Below are 25176 nucleotides of genomic sequence, written 5' to 3' on the forward strand. Positions count from 1 at the left end.
ACTTCTGTTAACACACAAACAATTTCGATTCTTGACCAGGCATACCTCAAGTAACACTTCGTGCGAAATCGCCAGCACATTTTTCGAAATAGATTAAGTTCAAATTAAGATGAATGCAGGATTACAGAGGTGCATTTGATTTCAAGCAAAAATGAATGTCGACCCCGAACTAGTGCATTATCAGGAAATTGAACGCAGACCCCATACGCTGACTCCAGGATATGCTATCCTGTCAACATACAGTAAATATGCAAATGGTTGTTAACAGGGGGCACTCTAAATGTTATATAATAACTGTCAAGCTCACATTTCCGGCAATGGTGGAATCATGTTGTAAGGAGCTGGCGGTGCATACTCAGTCGAGACGCCAGCAATAGCTTGAGTCTGACAGCCCATCACCAGGAACGCCGGGACACCGAGGATGCTTACCACATCCCCGAAGAGAAGAAAGAGGGCGCACTTTGCCGGAGACCACTTTCGCCACTTGATGATGCAACCACCAACCAGGGAACCGATCAGGTTGAAAGGGAAGACGGCAACTGTCGGGGAAAAAAAAGGTAAACTTCGGTTTGGGAAAGTGCATTGAACTTGTTTGATTTTACACAAATTATCCATGTCTGCTGTATGCATGCCTTGCTTAACAGATTTGTTTCCTAGAAGTCAGTGTAAAGCCTTTTTCATTTTTATCCTGTGAATTTAGCAGCATGGAATGGGGCTCAGAGCGGGACTATGTCCTCCATTGTGGGTCCTACAGGCAAGGACCATGTTCTGTAGGCTCTCTAGAGCCTGGAAGTAAAAGGTCACGCAGCGAGCTTCCGGAACCCTCGCGCGTTGCGCCCATGGTGATTTTACACAGGGCCGTCCTATCATGGTCGATTATTTTGCGAAAAATGATTTCTAACTGAAACCAACCCAAGAAACACTTATGTCGGACTTTTCCCTTTGTCTGTGAGTAATATTCAGGAAACGTCACCTGGAGATAGGTAAAAAACGAATTTCATTACGACCGTTCACTTCCTGCAGTATCGTACCCAGGTCTCCTTGTTTATGCACGTTTGTTTTCATTCCCGTGTTCATGTGAAAACGAGATTAGACAACGTTGTAAAGATTTACCTTCCTGCAGTCGATGAGTTCTACATTCAATTGAGTGACCTGACGCAGGTCTAATCAGCAATCATTAGATTAATACATTGGAATCTTTTACAAATGCAGGTATTGTTTTAAGTTTCTTTCCCTATAAACATTACAAAAACCTTAAAATATTTTGGTCCTATTTTATTTGGGCTTTCACCGAAAGGCTACCATGAAGTATATATTTCCGTAACTGTTCATCTGCGTGCGAGACCACAGCATTGAACTGTTCCTTATGTATTCTGTAGATTTTCGTAAATGATAGGTAAACTTTTGCCAGGATATTTCTTTTTGGTCAGGTAATTTTTTTCATTCCCTATAAAATGATATGCTGACACTTTTTCACAAAAGGCCTTTTTTACGAATTTAGTTTCTAGGAAGAACTGTTACAAATTTTAAAAATCTGCACGTTATTTTTCCTCTCTGACGGCTCTGGAAGCGGGCCACCAGGGGCTAACTTTCAGACCCTGTTCCATCTTATAGGCAGGCATATACACCAATCAATTTTGTTGTTTGTAAGACCTCTCTCACCAATGCCACACATGTTTACTTGTGTGCTTTCCTACGATCGTAAGTGGACCGTCAATTACTCCATAGGAAAGTGTACACGTAAATAAAGTGTCTTGTCATCAGCACATAATAGGTTCTTTAACGCTGGATCTTAACAGCAAATAAACCTCGGAGTGGACTGCCTCATGGAACGAAGAATCGATGAATGGTGAGGCTATGTGCAAGAGTCTAGACTAGAGGTGGAGTGATACAAGGCGATGTTACTTTTCGCGGCCATACTGTACAGGGGAACCAGGCTGTGCACTCACTTGCAAGCAGAGAAGACAAGGAAGCAGACACGGCAAACTCCACGTTGTAATACTTCAAAGCGAAGGCTCCCAATGCGGCGGCATTGGCACCCTCCATGGCAGATGAGATGCACAGGAGAAGCAGGCCAATATTCATTACAATCTTCAAATAGGTGAAGAACATACCTATACGAGACATCAAAACATTGCACCATTTGTAAATTCACCATGGAAGTAATTTTCCCTAAGACTGGTCAATCAGTATAGGACTTTAAACAGAAGTAGATACGAGTGGAAGCATGCGAAAGAGAAGTTTACAACGGGATCTGTACTTCTTGGCCGTACTTGTTCTTTGCTGTTTTCTGTAAAATATTCATGAATATTGCATTGCAGCCCAAACAACAGTGGTTATTTTTTATTTTTGTGGCCCTGGCAGACTGTCTCATGGGTATGCGCACAGGCGCATACCTTGTACACATGTTTTGAGAGGAATATTTGGAGAGGATTTTTGTACAGACGAAAACGAGGAAAGATCTGGTTATATGACATCCTGTTGAAATCACAACCGACAAAGTAATTTGTTATGTAAGGGCATGGAGAAATGTGTTTTATTTCTCCATGGTAAGGGTGACTTCACTTTTGTTTTCAGTGAATTGCCCTCCATGTTCGGAAATAGACTCCGGCAGGAGAAAAAAGCGAGAAATATGAACACCACATTTGAGACAATTTATCAGGACAACTGGCTTCAAGAAAGCAAAAGTGAAGAGTCCAAAACAAAACAAAATATTCAAGGAATTAATCACAACCCACCCTTCACGGAAGAGAAGAACGTCTTGTGGATGGGGCCCTTCTCCTTGACGTTTGACTTTTCTTTGACCTCTTTCCCAGCCTCTCCGTTCACCTCGTCCTCGGGAAGTCGTTTCATTTGTATGCCGTTGTCTTCACTTGCCTCGAGCTCCTTTTCCTTTGTGACAAGATAATAACACTAAAAGAAATCAGTCCCTACTTGCGGAAGATTACAACAATAGGGCCTTTAATGGCTGGTTTGAGTAGTCAAATCCTGACCAGTTATCTCTGTTAACCAGTCTTATTTGAGATAACAAGTTTAGCTCCTGTCATAAGACACTCTTCACTTAGCCTACATGGAGGAATGATTCGCAACGAAATAACCTGCTGTCGTGATACAAGTGTCCTGCTCACTAGCACAGACTGCATGCATTGGTGTACCATTGTAAGCATAACTCGCACACCTCTTGGCAATTTCTGCCTGAAATATTTGTCGAGGACATTTATTATTTTGCCCTCCAACTTAGTACCATCGTTTTTAACTATAGAATTTAATCCGTCCAGGAAAATCTTCTGCTGGCATAATGCTCTTCTATTGAAATTATCTTAACTCCCATTCAAGCAACCCCCAAATTAATTCTTTATGACCCCAATGTTTCAGCCAGCCTCAGGTAGGCTAACCGGTTTGAGAACAATTGAAACTTTGACCTGATCAAATAGCCAACCCTCTAAGATCTTCTAGCAACCACAGACAGCTTCAAGACCAGTAACTGCAATTCGCCCCAATGCTTGGTTGGTACCTGAAATAAGTTCCACCATTTCATCATCAGAAGCTGACGAAACAAAAGACTCATCATTCGCCTTTTCAAAGCAAGGTGGGAGCAATATGAGGGCGCTATTTGAAATGAGTAAATTTGGAGTAAACAGAACAGATTTTACTAAAACCAAACAGCGCTCTGCTATTATGTTTGACGTACCTCAAATAGGCAAATAGGAACAATCGATGTTCAACGGTCAACTTCTTTCTTAAAATGTTCACCTCTGACACCTTCGTGCATCGTTGCTAACATGCGGGCCATCATCGGTGCAAAATCACAGACAAGGGTTCATTCGGAAACTTTGCCATACGAAACGACTTTAAGAATTCTGGCGGAAGTGTGCTCATCCATACCTCTCTGGGGCCAAAATAACGCCGGTCAACATTTCCCCATACGCTTTATCAAAAGCGCACAAAGTCTGAAATCAGGACCGCCTAGCACTGATGATGAAGATGGGGAGAAATGTAACTTAAATGCTAAGCATCAAACATCTTTTGCTCACCAGAAGTTAGCTGCTTATCATCTAGCTTCTGGCGGGCGCTGTTTTATTCTACATTTCCTCCGTTCCCACGTAATCTACCGTAAACTATTATATCCACAATACCTTGCGACACCTGTGCTTCCTTTACCAAATGTTGTAAAAGATATGAGAACAAATCCAAACAGGACAAAGGACAGGGGTCCTAACCTACCTTGGCCTCTTTCTCCTCCTTCTGTCTCTCCTTGGATTTGGGGAGCATCCGTGGGAAGAAGAAGAAAGGCACACCGATGAGCGTGACTGCGACACCGAGGCAAGCGAAGCCTAGCCACCAGGCACCAATGAAGCGCGGGTCATTCTGGTCGACTGGCGGTCTGTCCTCCTGGGCCACTCGGTCGAAGTCCACGAAGAGGGAAAGCGCGGCCGAGCCAAGCCCGAAACCGAGGAGGGGTCCAATGGATACGGCGATGAAAAGAAAGGCTACGTACCAGCAAGCAGAGGAAATCAGAACAATTGAATTGAGGTGTGCATGTGGTCTAAATATATGAGATAATACATGAGATAATTGGACCAAACGTGGACCTGGATCAAGATTTAATCTGTGAAAGCAGACACCTGTCTCTAACCAGCATGTTATGTTGTGTAATGTAAAGAAGAGGGACGAAAAACCCAGAGGAATATTCCGGGTGTAGCCCACGGACTGAAAACCCAATCCACATGTGGTCCAAGTCGAGAATCTTCTAACTCAGGGATGGAACCACTAAACCAACCTGACTAGGTTTCGTGATGATGTCGTTTGAGTCCTGTGTTTTCTGGATAATGAAACCTGTGGTTCTCAAACTGCACGTACACTTTGCTATTAACATTATTTCTGACCGACGACGTTCGAAATTGAGACAAAACTAGGTAGTGCAATATGTCTCAGAAAAAAATTACCAATGTAGATGGGCGTTGTGTGTTTGCCGACGGCATCGTCAATGTACGTGGTCCCGAGGGGTTTCATCGGTACGTTACCAATGCCCAGCAGTATCTGACCGATGATCAGCCACGACACCGGGTTGAAGCCAGGCTGTTCGTACTCAACGTTGCAAGGATCAATCTTGTCCTTGGCGTCCGCCGAGCAATAGTCCACGAACGGTTCCGTTTCGTTGCAGCCCAGTGGGACCCTGGTGTAGGGATTCAGCATGAAGTGCGGCACGGAGCAGAGAAAGATGCCCAGCCCAGACAACAGAATGCCCACGCCTATGATGCGTGGGCGATGACCCTTGTGGCCAAAGTAAGCCACAAAAATAACTAGGGCCATGTCCAAGGCGTCATTGAGGATAATGATGGCACCGGATTCAGTGCTGGTAAAGTAAAAACCAAAAACAGATTGGCCAAAATCATGAATTTTACGAGCGCCGCATTACAAGCCAGTTCATACTTTAAACAAATGCCAGAAAAAATTCGAAGCCAACGCGAATTAGCCGTTACAAAATATCCGCGGAGAATTGAAATGTGTTCCATTTTACGAAATCGAAGCGCAAAAACATTTAATCTGACGTCACAAAATTGAGTTGTGTGCGCTTTTTGTGCCAAGTATGAACCGGCCTTGTCAGGAAACCATTGGATCACCCCTGGCTTACCATTCAAACCTGTCAACATCACATGGTTCAAAAATTATGAGGTCTGTGCGAGAAAAAAGGAAATAGGCCTATCGATGTACACATTCTTGATAATAACAGTGAATCGTTATCAAATTAGTTCGAACATCACTCCCATACTTGGAAAACCATGGCACCACTTATTTATGTGGTGCATAGTAATTATTGTTCATTACATATGCATTATGCAGCCCTATTTAGGCCGTTGTCCTATACTAGGGTATTCTTAAACAGAATCTGCATCCCTAAAACTTTGTTGATCTCTTGCGAGTTAGTGTTCAAAATTGTGCTGTCATGTTTTGTACCTGGACAGCTTGAACTGCTTCTCGATGGTGGAGACAACAGAGCCCAGGTAAACGGTAGCGGAGGTCTTAATCAGAAGATACATCATTGACCACAGTGCGAATGCCTTGGGCCCACCGGCCAGCCACTGCAGGCGGCGTGGTCGGCAGGGACCCACACCACAAACCAGCTCAGTCTCCCCGCCAGGCTCGCTGCTGGATGTCACGTCCACGATCGCGTCGTCGTCGGCGGCAGCTGTGTTGTCCTTGAGGGGTGCACGTGAGTCTTGCCGGTCGATGTCGGGGTCGGACATTTTGCCTTCCTCGTAGTCCGGTATCTCTTTGACTTCTTCTCCTTCGAGGACGTCGACCTATAATCAAATTCAAATGAACGAGACAAAGTCCCAAAACAAATTTCTCAAAGATAATAAGGAATGGATTTAGTTGTTAAAAACCATTTCTCCTGTCAGAAGGTGAATCGTGTACGGAAAAACATCATGAAGTGTATTATTATGTAACTTTCTTACACCTTTTGAAAGTTGCACAAGTTAGGCACGCGGTTCACTTTGTTGAACAAAACACTGATAAGATTGATGGAATGGCTACTCTGTAATATTTCCAAAGATTGAACCTATGGACTAGAAGGTTTAGAGTAACAAATACACTCTTCTAGTGGAAACTCGAGTGAAATCCCAAGATGATAAAGTAAAGAAAACTTTAATAGAATTTGTCTTGCAATTATCATTTGAAGCCTGAGTGAATTCTCACTGTTTGGACTTCAGAGAATACATGTACATACAATTTATGACAAGATCTCGATTGTTATTATTTCCAGTGCACACTTTGCATCAATCTATGGCTTGGAAAGAAGCGATGTGAGATGACATGACCTCGGCTCCTATGCTGAAGCCACTATCTAATTAGTTGTTACCCATTTTGACACCAGACGTGTCCTTGATGAATTTTGTTTGATACTGTACATGAAACATGCATTTAGAGTCTACGTGGATATCGAGTCTTAGTCATGAAATAAAAGCTCCCTGTCCTTTCAAAATGTCAGTCGTGTTCTTGTATAAGAAATGAATATTTCAGATTATTATCCCGTTTAAACCTAAAGCATCGCTGAAGGATTGGTTTCCTGTGCATGGCTTAAAAAAACCAATCGGCGCGCAGTGCGGTCTTTACGTCATCGAGTTGTCTCCTAATGCTCATCACCCCGTGTCATATTTTTCTGACGGGACAATGATATTTTGGTGTGAACAGCAGATGATATCCATCACGGTGTGCTATTAGTTTAGTCTTATTCAGTTTTTGTTGTCTTTATACTGTATTTTAGACCTGGGTGAAGTTTAAAGTTTCTGTAACTAATAATTTACCGTGTGTATAGTACTGCTTGAAGACGTGCCATAACGACCTACCCTTCTTTGTCTATTTCGCTATCTGATTCGTTCTTGCTACAGTGCGGCCTGAGTCCCTGAAATACAGTCCCCGTAAATGTTCAATTGTTTTCCAATTGAGCAAAAATTTCATCTTTTTTTTTAACTTTGCCACTTAAGGTTTTTTTTTTTGCTTCTGGGTTTTAATGTAGTTGCTAAGTTTTTCTGTTTACATTTTTAAGCAAAAGTTTGACGTCCTTCCGGCAATCTCAGTGTTTTACAGTTATTTCACAATGAATTGACCAGCATTTGGGGTGTTGCGCTGTCTTAAATTCTCTGTTCCTGGAAAATCACAAACAAGGGTGTTAGTTTTCCTTCATTTCGTAATAGGAGTAGAAAATTGCTCAAAAAAATTAATAAGAGCCCAGGTAAAGTTCTTGCCATAAGCACACTAGCATTACAATTCAGGTGCGGTATCATTTTGGCGTCGTTTAACCTCAATAATACACAAATGCAGCAGCACAGTTTGTTGTCAGCATTTCGTGATAAGTATTGGCAATATGATTCCCCGGAATCCATTATGAAGAAGGTTACATTCAGACAATAACGTCGTCTGTATTCAATACCCAGGCACTTATTTGTGTATTTTCTTTTTCTTTTCATACGATTGGGGAAAACAGCATGCACCGTTGACCGCGTTGCGCTTGCATGACGCCGGTAAAAAAAAACGGGTGCAGGCCCGGAGTTTTTCTGATAGTTATTCATTTATTAAAGTCGTGGCATGTCTACACGCTATATGTATACTTTACACACTGCGCGTAGGGGATATGCTGGTTTCCTATAACTGCAGATCATAGGGAGTTGAATGTAAGAGAGCAGCTCGGGGTGACGGTTGTGGAGTTTGGAAAGAGATAACTATGCAGAATCATTGTGTGCAATCATAGAGTCAGGGTCAAATATCCACAGTTTCATAAAATAACTTATCATGTCCTGTAAGTACCGCATCTAAATTACAGTAAGATTTTATTATGGGGAGGCTGCATCATCATCATCATTACCTGGGTTGTCATTAAAACTTCACCACCATGTAGGCCTAGACTGGAAAGTGCTTTTGCACAGGAGATGTTCAGCAACAAGATAGGGAATTAGATTCAGGTTCTATCACTCTACTTCAGCAAATATCTTTACCGACCAAAACAGCGCACTGTCAAGGGCAAAACAAGTCCTGAGGACAAGCTCTATTGAAGTTGGATAGAAGCAAGATCCTGACACCACGGCAACTCAAATATGTTTGGTAAACACCAGAAGTCACTGCTTTGGCAATGCATGGAATCGGAACTGGGCACCCGTTTATCCAGCAGAATTTTGAAAGGCGTACGGTGTGCATAGGGGGAAAATAAATTTAAAAAGCACGTCAACGGAATGTCAGATGATCTCCAGAAAATGTCTTTTTCACCACAGACAGAATGACGCTGCATGCTGCGAGTTCTTTCACCGGAACCGCATGGGATAACATTCTCACGGCAGAAGAATGACAGTCTACTGCAAACCAATGATCATCGATAACATGGGCATATACATGTACATGTAGCATGCAGGTAATAAATGTTATGTAGTTGGAGGGCCTTAAGAGGTTGGATAGCATTGATTGTTTGAATGCATTTGTTGTTAGATGCCGTTCTGCAATGGGTTCCTGTTACGGGTACCCGTGTTTTACTTCACGTCCATGACTACCTGTAGATTATGTACAGCAATGTCACACTACCTTGAGCTGCATTTCGTGCATTGAATTTATGAGGTCAAATGTAAACATGTTTAGATATTTGAAGTGACTATTGTCAACTCTTGTATGAAAATCTCTTCGGTGTTAAACCCTGCTCTACAATCCCAGCAAACCTGTTGACAATAGACTGGGTTTTGGGTTGATAAGAACTGCTGGACAGCCAACATTATTTACAAGAGGTATGTTTGCAGTGACTGTGTGCGTACTGCTAACTTCATAGCTGTGCATGTGAACTTTGGTTGGCGGGTTACACGAACAACCCGGGGCAATTTTGTCGCACATAACAAATTCCCAACACTATGATACAATTTGGGCCTACACAAAGTTTACAGGGATTGCAAAATGTCACATTGTCCGTTTATGCGGAGTGACAGCGCACAATGCATGCACCCCTTACGGTGTGGAAGCAAGCGAAGTTTCTGTTCATATAATATCAAATCAGTGCTCTGAAATATGGCAATCACATATTTCAGAGAACTGATTTGATTGTCGTTATTCTGATCACGGTGCTACGCAGCCCTTCCATCTTTCTCTGAAGTTTCTATTCATGTTGCAAATTCTGGAGTGTATTTCCATGGCATTTCTGGTGATAGCCAGTTAAGCAGCACTTTTCTCCTACGGCACCCCCCCTCCCTAGCTATGCAGATGTTGGGTACGATCGGCCTTTTCGTGCCATCACTCGATCTTTGTGCGATCTGTCGAGTTTTCAAAATGTAGCCACTAGCCAAGCTTCTTTTCTTTCTACCTGTAATTCGAAAGCAGCGGTAAAAAGCTGCTAAGAGAAAGCCGGAGATTTTTGACAGGAACGACTTAAAACACTGCGTGATCGTGGTTTGTATTGATAAGCCGATCGCGCCAAACATGAACATCTAAACATGACCCCCATCTCTCTTAAAAGAGAGACGGAAAAAATAAACTCAGCGGAAAAATAACATCGAAAAATTGGTGTGGAAAGACAAAACTAAACACAACATTTCCGCAAATAAAACACAGGGATATGACCAAATAGTGAATTTTCCGCTCACGACACTTCTGCCACGCCAAACAAACCCCCATCTTACAAAACTCCGCCGATTGCCTGGCTTTACATATCTGGAGCAAACGTTGTCTTTAAAATCTTTTCCTCCTTCGACTTTCCATAAGGGTGGTTCTGCACCCTATCTAAAAAAGCAAACATTTTATACAGGTTCTGTGTCCAAGGCGTGACGAAAAACGTCAAACCATAGCCAGATTGATGCTCAAGAAACACGAGGCACACGTTGCCCTATTCAGTGGCCGCCGAATGAACCGTAAAAAGAAAGATATCGTTTATGATATAGCATCACAGGAATGTTTATTGAATTTGAAAGTAGACCAGACCATTGATCAAAATTTTAGCAGTACCTGTCAACGAGTCCCACCCGAGTAAGCTTGTGAGGTTTTTTTGCAAGCATTCGGACAAGCACTGAGCATGCAGTGCTTATTAATATACGTTGGGTACGGGCAAACCGTTATATATAATTAGCATCTTCCCAACGCAAAAAATACATCTTGAAAACCTATATCTCGTTGATTCAGCAAACCATGCATTATTCTGAAGAATCGGCAGGGTGGGCATTTCAGTGGTATATTTTACACATGTACAAATGCTATCCATGGGAGCCTTGTGGGTTGGATGGGATTGAATGAATTAGTTTTGAGTTTCCTTTTTACATTTTGTGATATAAACGGGTTTCCCTTCTCGGAAGGCCTTATTTCACTTCAACATGACACTCGGGCCGTTTTCCAATACTCAACTTGGGCTCCGTCTCAGGCTTCAACTGTTTTTTTAATTCCTGTCTTTGAGGCTGTAAACGCAATAGTAAGTCTCATAGTACCACAACACATTAAGTAAGATGCAAATGAGCCAAACATTACAGTATTTCAATTTAAGTTAAACGCTTCAGGCCCACAATCGAGGATTGGTTTCCTGGACGAAGCCCAAGACGGAGACGAAGTTGAGTATTGGAAAACGGCCTCGGTTTCTGTACTATTTTACACAGCACTAACCCCAGCATCCCCTCCACTGACTTATAAGTTGGCACAGCAGATATTTAGCTTAGAAAATTGACGTGTCTTCAGTTCAATTTTTATTTGGAAACGTTTTCGTGTCCACAAATCTCCCCAAATCTATTGGCTAAACGGACAGATCTTTGAGTTGCTAAGAACTGCTCGACAGTAGACATTGCCCAAGGGTCTAATAAAAAGGCAAACAATGCACTGTCGACGTGTTTGCCGTAGTAAGGGTACTGTGAAGGCATATTGATTTTCCGTTAGTGAGCTGGCGAGCAACCCTGGGCGATTGTGTTGCATACAACAAAACCCCAACAATACAATACAAATCGTTTTCAGAATTGCGAATGTCAACGTGGTGCTTCGAGAACCTCCAAAGCGCCCTTATATAGTGTTGAAGTACAAAAGGCTCATCACAACGGCAGCGCAGCACAGATATACCGTATAAAAGAATTCCATTGCCCGTAAGTCATGCTCACACGCTCTCCTTTTTGAAAAGTGCCTTTTGAAACAAACGCTACCCATGCGCAACTGGTTTCAATAGACTGATTGCGCCCGCTAAGTCACGTGACCTATAGTAGGTAATAAATATCAACAAACACGGCATCCACCAAAGGCAAAGTGTTTCATAAGTATCATTTCCAAAAATAAAGCCGACGGTAGGTACCGTACTCAGCGCCAGGTACTACCGTACATCGGCAATATTGGTTGCACTCAAAACATAATGAAGCAAGATAGAGACGGGAGACCCCCCCCCACTTTGTGTTAGTCATCGTTTCACTGGAATCTGAGGAATTCCTTTTAGACATCTTGGGGGATGTGTTAGGTCACAATAGTCTAAAGTGTGTATACCGATTGGACATGTTGGAGGAGGGGGTGTCCCTCGGTCTCATTTCTTGCTGGGTCAAAACACAACTCAAAACACACTTTGCGATGGGAGTGATACCCACTATAGGTTACATGATTCGGTGGATGTAATCGGTTTATTTGACCTAGTGAAAAGCACCTTCACGGTGTACATTTCAATTGCAAGGCATTTTGGTGACTAGTATAGACGACCAATACACTGCCGGACCTCTCTCCTTCGACACCTCCCCTGATTACCGTGTAAAAATGTTGGGTGCAATCTTCCAATCTATGATCGCTGTGATTTTACACCCCCAAGTTCAATCCAACATTGTTTTCTGGGTTGTTTTGCTCAAAGGTAGAATTATCCATGTAAGTATAAAACGTGGTATATTCTCACCCTCTTTTGCTAACTGGCTACACCCAAGATTTAGTGGAAAGGTCTATAGTTTTATAAAAGATTTGTCGACGATAAAAAATAACCAAAAACCTGGCAAGATCAGAGTCTTTGCAATTAATGAGGGAGGGGGGGGGTGACCGACAAACAAAGCATGAAATCTAATAAACTGCTGAAGCGATAACTGGTTTTGGATTAGGAGGACGCTAAAGCTAAAACATTTCTGAAGATGTAGTGCATTACGCTCCAACTACGGCAATGAAACCAAACACATGACGCCCGGCCTCCCGAGTTTCGTTACTACCCGCGGCTGGGTTGACATTGATACGATTTAACAACACTGTGTTTTATTGCCAACCGAGTATACCCTACTTCAAAGGCAAACACAAAAGGCCATAAAGATAGATGTATAAAGAAAGATTCCTTATAAACCACCTGCCCTTTAAGAAAGAGACACAAGTGGAATAAAATAAGTTAACATCTGGCGGCGGAAGAGTGGCAAAATCCCTCTTCCAAGCCTACTAAAACAATAAAAACCACATCACAGTGAAGTGAATAAACCTCATATCATGTATAACATGGTCAGAAAATTCGGAGTGATTGTTATGCAACTATGACACACCCAGGGTGCGTCATTCAACTCTGCCCTACACATGTCAATATGCAAATTACTCATTTCTTAAGTCATGTAATAATACTATTTTGAATTCAACATGACAGAAATGCTAACAGTATCAAAATATTCACGTGAAATGGGGTTTACATAAAGCACTTTATGCTACCCCAATGACACTTCCAAAAGTAATGGCAAAACCTCATTCACGAGGTCGTTGACCGACTGACCAAACCGTGTACTCTATAAATGCGTATTTTGATTAAATACACAGCGCATGCCTGTAAGTGTGCTATTTTTGTCACAGAGATTCTCTAAATCTCTTTTAATCAGCAAATATTTGTACATCTGGTATACCTGTGTCAAGCTTGGCGTTCAATTATTCTTGTTCGGTTCATTCAAGTGCAATACTCATAAAACACCCGCCTTATAACGGTATGAAGTACGAGTCTGATCGCAGGATGTCTTAACTGTTCAAAATGCAATATTCGCTGTTACTGTTTGTAAACAAATGTAAGTTTTGAATACTTGGCACGACTTCGTTGACAAAGTAAAGGCTAGTGGCTGTATGTTGTATTTTTTGTTTACTATATAGTGGTAGCCTGCTGTGTACTATCTCACTACGTTGATGTGTTGTGATTTACCTGTGGCTAGTGAGGAGATCACAATACATATACGTTCTCTCTAAAGTTCCTATACGCCTCTTTAGTGGGACTTTATCGTGGTCACGTTTGGGGGCGTGGCACCACTGTTATGTTGGATATCCAACGGTAACTTACCGGGTTGTCCTGTCCATGGTAGGTCCCTACGCTCATATCAACGCCCGGTCTGCTGGGTACTTTGAACGGGTTATTCCCCATCCTGCTGGCACGTTGATCGAAACCACCAAGGTATCCTTTCCAAATACAAAACCTTCAGAATCGAACAAAACTGTCCACGAAAAGCTAGGAACCAGCAACGAAACCGATCTTTACTCCAAGGAACTTTCGGAGCATGTGGGCCTTTTGATAAAGGCGTGTCTCCACTGCTGGAGCCTCTAGCACAAGACCGGCAAAACCGGTGCGCATGACTTGTTCAACCATACTAACGTGCATAAGGCAGATTTGGCCTTGCACAACTGCCTCTTTCAAAACGGTTGACAAAAGCTGCGTGAGGACGTCACCGTAGCGTTTGTTTACAATCAGGCTGTGTAGGCGTGTAGGGCCTTTGTCAAACTTCTCCAAAGTGGAACGAGACCTTGTCCAAGGGTCACAAGCTTTTATGATTCGCACTGTCCAAGCTGAAGGCCAGCATTAGCTTGACCCTCGCGATTTTTTGCACTTTACTAGTCTTGCCATATATTCGATAATAACACATCAACATATGCATGTGGTCATATATTGAAGAGTCACCCATTATCTGGGTAGTATTTCACGTATTCGAGCGTGACATGATCAGTGCTACCGCTTGCGTGCTTGACAGGTATACCCAATTACCCTTTAACAACAATCAGTGTCTGCGTAGGTGTAAAAGTATACAAGATACGTTTTCGGAAGCCCCACAAAGTATGCTCTTGCTATGTCAAAGCCGTATGTTTGCCAAGAAGTGGATGTTAAACCAATTGTTGGTCGTCATTCGTCTATGAGGTCCAATCTGGAGTACCACGTGACCACACAATTACCCCAAGTTAGCAACAACTCCAGAGTAGAGTTTGGTTAGTAAACGTGTGTCGTGTTTAAAACTTGCAAGTAGGGCCCATTTTCACATACAAAAGATAAGTAAATCTGTGTCATATGGTACGAAGGTCACCACCTGTTCCGTGTCCAGTTGTGGTTATCGTTCCGAAAGCCCAGCACTGGGTGCTGGTTCTGTATTTTCCGACAATCTTTTCGCCATTTTACAGAGTTGTAAAGGCTTTGTTACAACATAATGTTTCAACAACCGATAATAAATCACTGACAAGTTGACCGATACTGTGTAGCCAACCGATCACAAATTGAACGATTGTGTATCGCCAACCGATCAAGATCCACAGAATGGGAAGGTCTATATTTTTCAAAATTGGTTCGTTTAACCTAAAGTGTGCCACAGTCGGTAGCAAGCACACGACGAACGCAAGAGCGGCATTTTTACCAGCTTCCACGATGGACCACGAGTTTGCTCCGTCTGAAGTCGTGCGAATCCCCACTTTTCACCCACAATGCACTGAGGTAAACATTGCGTTACGTCATTATGCTAATAGTCAATTCTACACTCTCACTACCGGCTCCCTATTGCTGACCGGATTAAGTATAAAATTCTTTTACTCATTTTTCATGCCCGTCATGGTTCTGCTCCAACATACAATATTGATTTATTTGCTCATTACCGACCATTGAGGCAATTGAGATCATCTCTTGCTTCCCTACTTTAAATCCTTTGTTTTGAACAGGAGCTACCCGTTTAAGAGTTTAAATGTCTTTGTTGGGTTTAGTCACTCTTATCCACACACTTCGAATAGCGCCCTCCTATTCCTGTCCGCTGTGCATCAAAAAGGCTGATGGTACTGTGACGGAAAGTGTATAGGACTAGAGCTAGTCTAATTTTATTAATGAGTTGCAGTGCACGTACCTGATTGGCTAGTGACTTGGTAACGTGTGCTGGCTAGGCATAGCGTAGCGCGCTGTGTGCACATGGTCGTGCTACTGCAGTGAGCGCTGCGATCGCATTATAGTTGGTTTGCTTGTTGGACTTCGCAGAGTGAAGTTGGTGAGTTGGCACGGAGCTAAGGCATTGTCAGCGCTGTGCGAAGTGTTGCGTGGTGCTGATGCGTTGTAAGTACGTGATTGTATAGACTGTACGTGGCTGACTAGTGAGTGTAGCTGACGCGTTGCAAGTACAAGGCTGTGAGAGCTGTACGTTGCTGACGCTGGCTCGCATGCACGTTAGGTGAAGCTCGTACGAAGTTGCACAAGTTGTACTTTGCTGACGCAGTGTGACTGTTGATGCGCTGTGAATGGCTGATGCGCAGTGAATGGCTGATGCGCATGGTGCATAGTTGATGCATTGGAGTATTGCTGCTGGGGCCCTACGCTTAATTAGTGCTCAATCCAAGTAAGTAAATGCACAGGCAACCAAACCAATCTCCCAATCACTTCACTGTACATTTCAATTGTTGATTTGTGTTGATTATTGTGGAATAAATTGAACGTCCTGTACCGACAGTTCTTCTGTCAAGGATTACTTTCTTTACCGGTTGATTGTGTAATTCAACAGAGACTAATTAACACTCGGTCACAATCGGCGGTATATTTCCTCCAAAACGGTCCCGCACCCTTTGCCTTGAGGTCGCTCTGTGTGGTCTCTCGTCTGGGGAAAAGCCTTGGGTTGGGAAGATCGACTCTGCCACTAATAGTGCTTGGTTTGATCCCATCAACTCAGGGTAGGCCCGGGGATGCCCGCCACAGTACTAGCCGGCGGAGCACCATTGACAGTGAAACTAAACAGTGGCATTCGTGAGCCGTTTTAAATCCTCATACAAAAATGCGCTCCTTTCTCAATTAGGCTAATAAAGTAACAGCCCCTTTCCTTGACCACACTCTGTTCAGTTTGTTGAGATTTTGAAAAATAAATAATTCCACGCATTTCTCACAAAGGTTTCCTATGAGATTTTTCTTCTCGGCCAAATCTGACAGTATTGAAACCTATGACCATTTCAGACAAACGTTCACTGCAAGTTGATTGGAAATAAAATAGTGCTGAGGGAATGTCGTTGTTTTAGGAGGTACCAGCAAGTTTACACCGTGCATAAGTGACCGATTCAAACAAGGAAAAAGGGGGGGGGCATTTGTTTATATTGCCTCACTTGACCTGAAGCAGAGAAACTTCCAAAGTTCCAATCCGGTGTTTGTTCTTCGCTGTCAAGTGAAGCGGAAGTTGAGAGTGGGGTCTTTGATTTCATTAAACCCTAGAGAAACGTATTATGATTTCCACACTTCACTTGATGTGACATTGAGGTTTTCTTACTTGTCATAAAAAAGTATTCAAAATAACTTCTGCATTTTCTTGACACGAATGGCGTTACTATATTTGCTGTGGTTGCAGAACATTTGTAAATACGAGAGTCGCCAGACCACTTGAATAGGTTTAGGCCTAGGTCTCTTTGTGAAATTTGCGGACCATCAGCAAATTTTTGAGTGTATAATACACATACGTTCACCCACCGCTGCTAGTGCACCGCTGAGTTAATACACGGGTTTGTATGGGGTCGCGCATGACGGGCGAGTCGCGTTCTGGTCACGTCTCCTACGACTACGGCTTCGAATTTTGATCAAACGGTGAAGAGCCATAGCCAGTGATCGATACTAGTGGATGTTGCCAATATAGTACACATAGCGTGTAATATAAACCGTTGAAAATATTGTTTACAGGAGTTTTCTGGATATATGCCCAACTTATATATTTACAAAGGACCATAGTCATGATATAGGCCTACACGATAAAGCGAAAAGTGCTATTTTTTAAGTCAAGCCAGTATACCGATCCTTAATTTTTTAATTTATCATAGAGCAATTTTTATCGATACCATTTAACCCTACCGAATTTTATACTATTCGAATATTAACTCGACTTTCGGTTAGGTAATGACTTGCTGTAACAGAATAAAATCACAGCGTGAACCAAATTTAAGTTCTTGAATCTGGCTTTTAAAAATGCAGCAAGCTGATGAGCATCAGGATGGCCTTTAGTTCAGCGCTCGCTTCACCCTTATGTGTTTCAAATTCTTGGGAAAACTCCAGATGCAAGAATGTCGTGATTCATTTTTCTGAGGAACAGAGGAAATCAACGAATTTCACTGCTCGAAAAAAAGACTACTTCTGCATTAGATGACTGAATAACAAAAGAATTACATCAGACATCTCGTTTCCATCATACAAGCTATGCTGGTGTTCAGTTTTCGGCTCCGAATAAGAAGCGAAACTACGTTGAGGGAGGAAACCACGTATGTTTCAGAGGAAAATTATTAACTGCACATGTCCCATTTTAGGGTCATTTGCATATGTAATGAGGGGCACGAGAATTCGTGTCGGGCAAGCTGCTGCTTCATTTCATGAAACCCACGTCATATTTTAACTTTTTGGAAATAAAATACCTGCCCCAAAACATTTTAGTTGTAAGATAAGGCCTTTTCCTGACGTGTTTTGTGAAAATAAAACCGAGAAATAGTACCAGAATGGTCAAAACTAGTGCTTTTTGTGGAAAGCTCTTTACGTAAGCGATAGTTTGTTCACGTTTTGATGCGATATTTGAAGTCTCGAAACAAAGAATTCAAAGTTTTCCTAAAGTTTTCAAAAGTGAGCTGTGGTGGAGAAAGGAGTGAAGGTTTTAGATTTACTGACAGTTTTGCGCTAGAGTTTGTTTCCCTTCCCGACGAAAAACATTTGCATATCGATCCTACTCAGCACCGATTCCGTTTATCACGCAAAATCTAACGTCCTTGCAAGCTTTAGAATTCAATGACAGTGGGTGTACGCGTGTAATTATACCGTAAACTGTACGCGGCTGGATCGGTTTTACGCATGTAAAACACGTAGATTGCAATGTAAAGAAGTGTCTATACGTAAGTCAAAAAAAAAACAAGCAAGATAAAACTTTTTGTATTGTGTAGTTGAAATTCTGGCCTGGCGTATGCAGTGTCTCGTTGTTCTGGGAAGGCTTCCAAAATTGAGAAATTTAGTGGAAAAAGATCGAGAGATCGATTGAACAGGGAAATAGTTTTTTTTTATTTATCTTAGCAACCACTTTGAGGCTAAATTTCATATTTATGTAGCATTTCTTTTCACGATTCTGTGGTGTTTTATTTCGTGTATAATCCTTCTATAGAGCATACAAGGAGTTGCAATGTGATCACTTGTTAATTTTGTGCAAACGAAGTCTTCAAAACGAGAAGGCTCAACAGAGAAATTTGGAAGGGCTGCGTAGCATCGTGATCAGAATATCGACGAGAATACAATATCAAATCAGTGCTCTGAAATATTTGATTGCTGAGCTTTCGGTAACTGAGTACTTTCTTCTGTGTAACTGAATCTGCTTGCCCTGAAGAAGACACTCAGTTACCGAAAGCTCGGCAATCACATATTTTAGAGAACTGATTTGATATTATATTCTTGTCGATAAGGCTCAACAGAGGATTGGCAAGTTGTTAAGGATAATTCCATGGTTCACGCTGGTTTGGTCAAGTAACCGCTACGCACGGTCAAAGTCGTCAAACAAATACCTATGTGTTCATAAATTTAGACACGACACATTTTGGTGTTAATAACAAGACAAAACATATGTTTTTAGGGTGTGGTAACGCTTTCCGAAAACCTTGAGATGTCCAAAGAGGTGTTTAATTTGAAACTGTTACGTGGTTACAATTAACGAAAGACCCCTTTATTATGAGAGTTGGTTTCTACAGTGAAGATCCTCTTACTCCAAGAAAAACTTTGATTATTAAAGATTTTTTTCTGTAGGTTACTCTGGTTGCGAGCCTTACTTTTTATTCTAATATTTATGTCATAGTAGCCAAGGAAAGGTGTCAACTGTGACATTATTACTCCAATTTCTTTGAAACTGTTAGCACCAGTGACATGTACTTCTTTCGAGTAACTACCAGGAATTAAAATTTTATCGTCAATAAAACTGAAATTTTACTCGAATGATGAGTAAAAACTGAACTGGTCGCTAAACAAGGTCGCACGTTCCTGGTGAGCATGTTGCTGGTCGTACAGGATCTGTCCGTGCATGGATCATGAGCGTGAACGCAAACGCAGAGGCGTCGTGAGGGAAGACGGGGTACAGAGATGGAATATAAAAGGGAAAAAACAAAAACATATAGGAAGAAATCACAAATTTTACTTGAAAATACCTTAAAATTGCCCCTATCAACTGTAAATGGTTTTTATAGGTTGCTGCTGATAAGTGCTTTGCCCCCCCCCCAAAAAAACCTGGTACGTCAAAGAACAAGCATGACGTCATCAGTACGGAGGCCTGTCTTAGAAATGGGAACACACTGAAGCGTGAAGTCCTACACGTATATTAAAGGGTAGAAAATCAATGATGAGAGCGCCATTTCCCCCATTCTACACGCCATTATATGGAAGGTTCAAATACAAGTTGTTCCCCAAAGGTCATTTTCGTATTGCATTTAATGCCCATTTATCTTTTGTCTAATTTATGTTTTGTAAATAAAGAGAAGTCTTCAATTATTTTCTAAGAGGCACCTTGGAATTAACATGAACATCAGTTGTTTTTAAGCAATGCCTTCTCAGCCACCCATAAGTCCTGTGCAATAAGTATTTTACAATTGTGTGTTTGTGTTTGTTTGTTCTGTGCAAATTCGTTTTCGTTGAAAATTGGGGGTTGTTTATTGGTTTTTGTGTCTTCTTTTTTACTTTTGTCTATTTAGTTTTAATTTATTTTGCAGGATGTCTCACAACAGTTTCTTCTGGAAGACGTTATTCCTTCATGATTTGTACATTTTTCCCTAGTCAGAAGATATAAAATAGCTTCACATTTGGAAAATTTTCAAAGAAATGCATCAAAACCACGTATGTGCAGCAAAAATAAGTAAACCAACACACAAAGAAAACACATAAGAGAGAAAAGAAGACCATTGCGTAATCGTTCAATTCGAACCATAGTCGTTTGATTTCTAAGGTTCGTTTCGTCTTTAGCATAAGCAAATATCGATAAATATCTTGATTTTTTTTAATCAATTTTGTTTTTTAATTTCAATTGAGTTTTCATCATTGCCAAAGGCATTGGATGTTGTAAAGTAAATTTAAACGACCGTCTCTGAAAGTTAAATATCACAATTCTTTTCTAGAAAACTCGCACGTGAATTGTATTGAAAGCTCGCTGGCATTTGTGTTGTGTGTTAATAAGTGCTAGAGGTGTAACCATACCAGTATGTTACGTGCAGTTACAAAAGTCGGCTGGGCAACCCCAAGAACTAATTAAGGGATGTTTTCATGTTTTAGGGGAATAAATACACATGCAAGAGGAGATGAACACTACTCCATTCAATGTTGCACATCAGGTACAGACAGCAAATTACTTCGGGCCTGTTGGTTTCATACGGATCTGGATCTCAATCGGTGGTCTTAACGCTGGTTGAGTCCCAATGTTAGATCCGCGTGAAACAAACACGACCTACCAGTGCCGCCTGCACTATGCACAAAATTGATGGACTTCTTTTTTTCAGGAAACTGGCCCAATGCACCCCTTCCATAACGTAGAGTTAATTAAAGTGAAAGTTCATATCACAAACTTTGTCTTACAGTAAAAGAAATAAAGGAAATTAATTTGAAAAATGATTTTTCATCCTGCATTTTCATTTTTTCCATAGATGGAAATCATGGCAATGATTTAAATTGTATGATTTAAATCAAACAACCTCAGTACAAGCAATTTTTGCCATAAACATGGAAGTTGATTTGAAAGTGTAGCTAACCTTTTTTCACTGGTGGACTGGATTTTGTGCCGAGTAGTCAACGTGCAGGTATCATCAGTAAGAGTGACTTCCGTCTCAGGTTACAAAAGATGAATGGGAAGCGTTGCCATCAGAGACTCCTTTTGAGGACAACGGAAAGCGGCAGATTTTGTATAGCGCAAGATACCAGCATGTTTTCACAGTTTTGCCGTCGTAAAACTTCGAAGCAGTGATTTAAAAAAAAAGTTCACTATGTTTCAAGGTAAGTGTATATTCCATCAAACCACATCATCCATTTACGGAAATGAATCACTTTGCCAATGGTAAATTGATTTGTTACTCGTGAATGTCAGAAACCTGTTACATACATTATGTATATTACAGCATGGGTACTATGTTGGAACTTAAAACATTCGCATCTACCATTAGCTCGAGGCTAAAATGATATGAATAACAACCATCCCGTTTTAGTTGATAGATGCGTTCAAACCTAGGCCTAAGCTGACTTTATCCAATAAATGATTTATGCTGGTTTGGCGGCTCATTCATGAAACAGATAGCAAGGCCATGAGTAATGCTCACCTTGGGCGTATGTTGTAACTTCGGGGCACACAATCTGGCCACGAGTTCGCAATTCGACTTGTAACAATGAGTTGTTAAATATCAAACAATTAGAAGGTAACCCTCCAGCCACACATCCTTGGAAGGGGAGAAATGTTGTTAGCTAGTTTACGACATGTTTCGGGGACACCTCGTTATGAAATTTTGGATTGTCCAATTCCACAATTCTAATTATGCTGGATTTGCGGTGGAGAGTGATTAAATTCTTCAGGTAATCCATTGGTAATCTTCCGAAACCAAATGGCAACTTACTGGTGTTGTACTCATGGTAAATATAGTTCCTTTCCGGTCACTTGCCTTAAAAAATAAATTGTTGAGTCTTAAATGAACATACTCAAATCTACAGGAAAATATCATTTGTTATCATAAATAAAAGTAAACCAAAACGAAGATCGGTGCATGGGGGAAAACTTTTCAATTATGAAATATTTCAATCAGGCTTACTCAACAAAGAATCACAACTCACGGTAGCTTTCAACATCCATGTAAGGTGGGACTTGTCTTCAGCTAAATGAAAGTTTCAACCGTTCCTGTAAAGGTTTTACAACGTGCACGGACTCCGTGCACTGACCTTCATGGCTAAAACATCTTGGGGAAAAATCTGAGTCTTCAAGCTAGTATTGTGAGGAACTAAAGTGAAAAAGGAGGTTAAATAAATTTAAAATGGAGCCACTGTGACATAGTTTAACCGTTCAGGCAAATGCAAGCTCTCGTATAGCAGATCTGTTTCTATTAGCCGTTCCCATATAGGCCTATTCTCATTGTTTGGACGGTTTATTGATTTATTTCTAAAAAAACATCATTTGTATACCAGTGAACATTGCAATCGTTACGGCCGTGAAACACTGAAAACGACTCATGTCTAGTGGGAGTTGTCTGTACTCTTTGTGTTAGTCAGATTGATTTAATTTTAAGTGCAAAATTAAATCAAACAGATTGACCAATAACTTCATCTGATATCTTTCAAGAATAAAACTAACTCGTTTACAATAAACACTTTTAGGCCTACTACAAAAAGCAATCAGTGGGATTAATTTATTCTCGAAACAGTTGGAAACATTTACATATTAAGTTCACATTCACTCAATTTATAATCACAATGAGGCAATAAATGACGCCGTAACCGCAGGCAAAGGTATTATCATCATCCATTCTCCCGAGCCGGTCTTAAAACGTTAAAGTCCGACCAAGCACATGTTTATTCCCATTCATAAATACCATTTGGATACTAAATAATGTTACACATATGCAATTCTTCAAGAGGTGCCAATCAATGTATTTCACCTGTCAATAATAGCCCGAGGAAGGAACACCGAGAGAGGGTTACATTTCAGAGTAAAGGTCCTATTTATATGTGACCTTTCCAAGTTAAAATGCAAACTCTTGGAGTGTGTTATGTTTTGATTTCTATCCGTTACTATTTTTAGGCCACGGAGTTTAGTCCACTCACAGCTGGAATCAGAGAGCAAGGAACAGATCTATGCTGGAACAAGGCAATTACGGTTTCGTACGAGAAGTACACTTCATTTGCGCAAATTACTTATAGCCTATTGAAAGACAAAACGAAATGAAACACTGTTGCCAAAAACCAAAGTAAACATTTGATCCTATCGCTCACTTTAAACAGAACGACTAGGAATTGTTTGGACTCTTGTTTTAATCCAACAAAGTTCGTTTTCATCTTCTCCCGATAAATACCCGCAAAAATATTCAAGGCCACATTGACAGGTGTGTGGATGCCAAAGAAAACAATCCATGGAGATTGACGGTATGAAAGGCCAGTTGATGGACGCCAGAGTGTTCGTCAGTCCCTTGTCCATGTTAACAGGCCACCCATTTCAAACACCAACCATTCTTGTAGCCTTGTCCAAGGCGGTCTCAGCGCTTTTAGTAAAACTTAATGTCTTTACCGAGACAATCGAGCTCGGGCCTCTACACACACATTGTGCACTGACGTTATAGGCCATCACGAACGAGTACTCGCACCTATACCCAGCAGGCCAGATTCAGCGAACGGCGTAATCAAGGCTACCATTCTACGTGTACACCCATACAGGGTGTTCCAAAAAAAAAAAACCAAACCCTGAGGAAAGGGGTTCATATGCCCAAACCGTGTAATTAATCGATATCTTATCCTGGACAAGCATGACAGAGGACAACCCCATTCACTGGTTTATCCAAAATGTTACAACGGAGTTCGGATGCCCCATTTTCAAGACAATGGCGTTCAGTCATGCATTACAGGAGGGATACCATCAAGGTATCATTAGAAAGAATACTGCTTCTACTTTTCGGACACCCTTATACATTATGATCATATCTCATGGTTCGGGCATCATGTTAACTCCTTTCCTCGGGGTTTGTTTTTTCTGGGACGCCCTGCATAGGCATGGTTATGCTACAGAAGTTTTACACGCGATAATCTACAGAATTTTTCACCTACGTGACTGGATTGCGCAAAATGTAAACAATACCACCATATGTGGACCGCTGTGGCCACGGTGATCGCATATAATTCTACGGGCAGCTTCAACCACATACAAGCGCACGTGCAAACGCTGCATGTTTGACTTGTTTATCTTGAATAAGTAGATTACCATCGCGACATTATGCACTTTACCTCCACAACACAGTCTAGCACAAGTGTGAAATTAGTCACAAGAAAAAGGTCTATACCCAATTTGCCAAACTGCAGCTTTTATTCTCCAGCTAGCTGGGGCGGATCCAGAAATCCATGCACCCCTTCCCCTGAAAAATCGCTGTTTTTCCTTCTATGAAACTTGACAGGAGATTATTTTGTTTCATTTCATCTCCCTCCTTCCCAAAAGCATGTAAAACTGCAGCCTCCTCGCTCAAACAGGACATAAATGGTGAAATGAAAAAATCCATTTTGCCTACCCCCCGTTAAAGTTTGCCTTCCAAACATTTGATTCTGGATCTGTCATTGGCCTCCAGATACGACTAAGAGCTTAAATGGCACATCGTATGGTGGCCCTGAAAGGAACTTGTGTATTGTGTTTTACATGTAGCGCAGGCGACTGACAGGTGCAATTCCGATACACTGTCACAGGCAAGTTGCGGCAGGGCCTCCGCTGAACTTCAAATTTGCTCATTCCCACCAGGGCTGTTATATCCAGCAAG

General features: G+C 41.5%; 1 protein-coding gene across 2 annotated transcripts in view; it reads right to left on the reverse strand.

Annotated features, from left to right (window-relative positions):
- Positions 1-21585, reverse strand: part of LOC110975531 (solute carrier organic anion transporter family member 2A1-like) — a 30084-nt gene extending 8499 nt beyond the window's left edge. Inside the window, exons 1-7 of one of the 2 annotated variants that reach the window (XM_022228093.2) lie at positions 21436-21585; positions 5959-6305; positions 4947-5356; positions 4225-4490; positions 2739-2892; positions 1950-2114; positions 308-539 (exon numbers count right to left, since the gene is read on the reverse strand). In XM_022228093.2, the coding sequence (XP_022083785.2) occupies positions 308-539; positions 1950-2114; positions 2739-2892; positions 4225-4490; positions 4947-5356; positions 5959-6248 (1517 nt within the window). In that variant the 5' untranslated portion in view covers positions 6249-6305; positions 21436-21585. Of the gene's footprint in view, positions 1-307; positions 540-1949; positions 2115-2738; positions 2893-4224; positions 4491-4946; positions 5357-5958; positions 6306-13759; positions 14082-21435 lie in introns of those variants that run through there. The other variant, XM_022228092.2, reaches the window with a different exon arrangement.
- Between the last annotated feature and the right edge of the window lie 3591 nt (positions 21586-25176).

This window comes from Acanthaster planci, linkage group LG20 (assembly GCF_054643075.1).
Source record: "Acanthaster planci isolate LZ-2023a linkage group LG20, COTS_SCS, whole genome shotgun sequence".
Taxonomy (NCBI): Eukaryota; Metazoa; Echinodermata; class Asteroidea; order Valvatida; family Acanthasteridae; genus Acanthaster; species Acanthaster planci.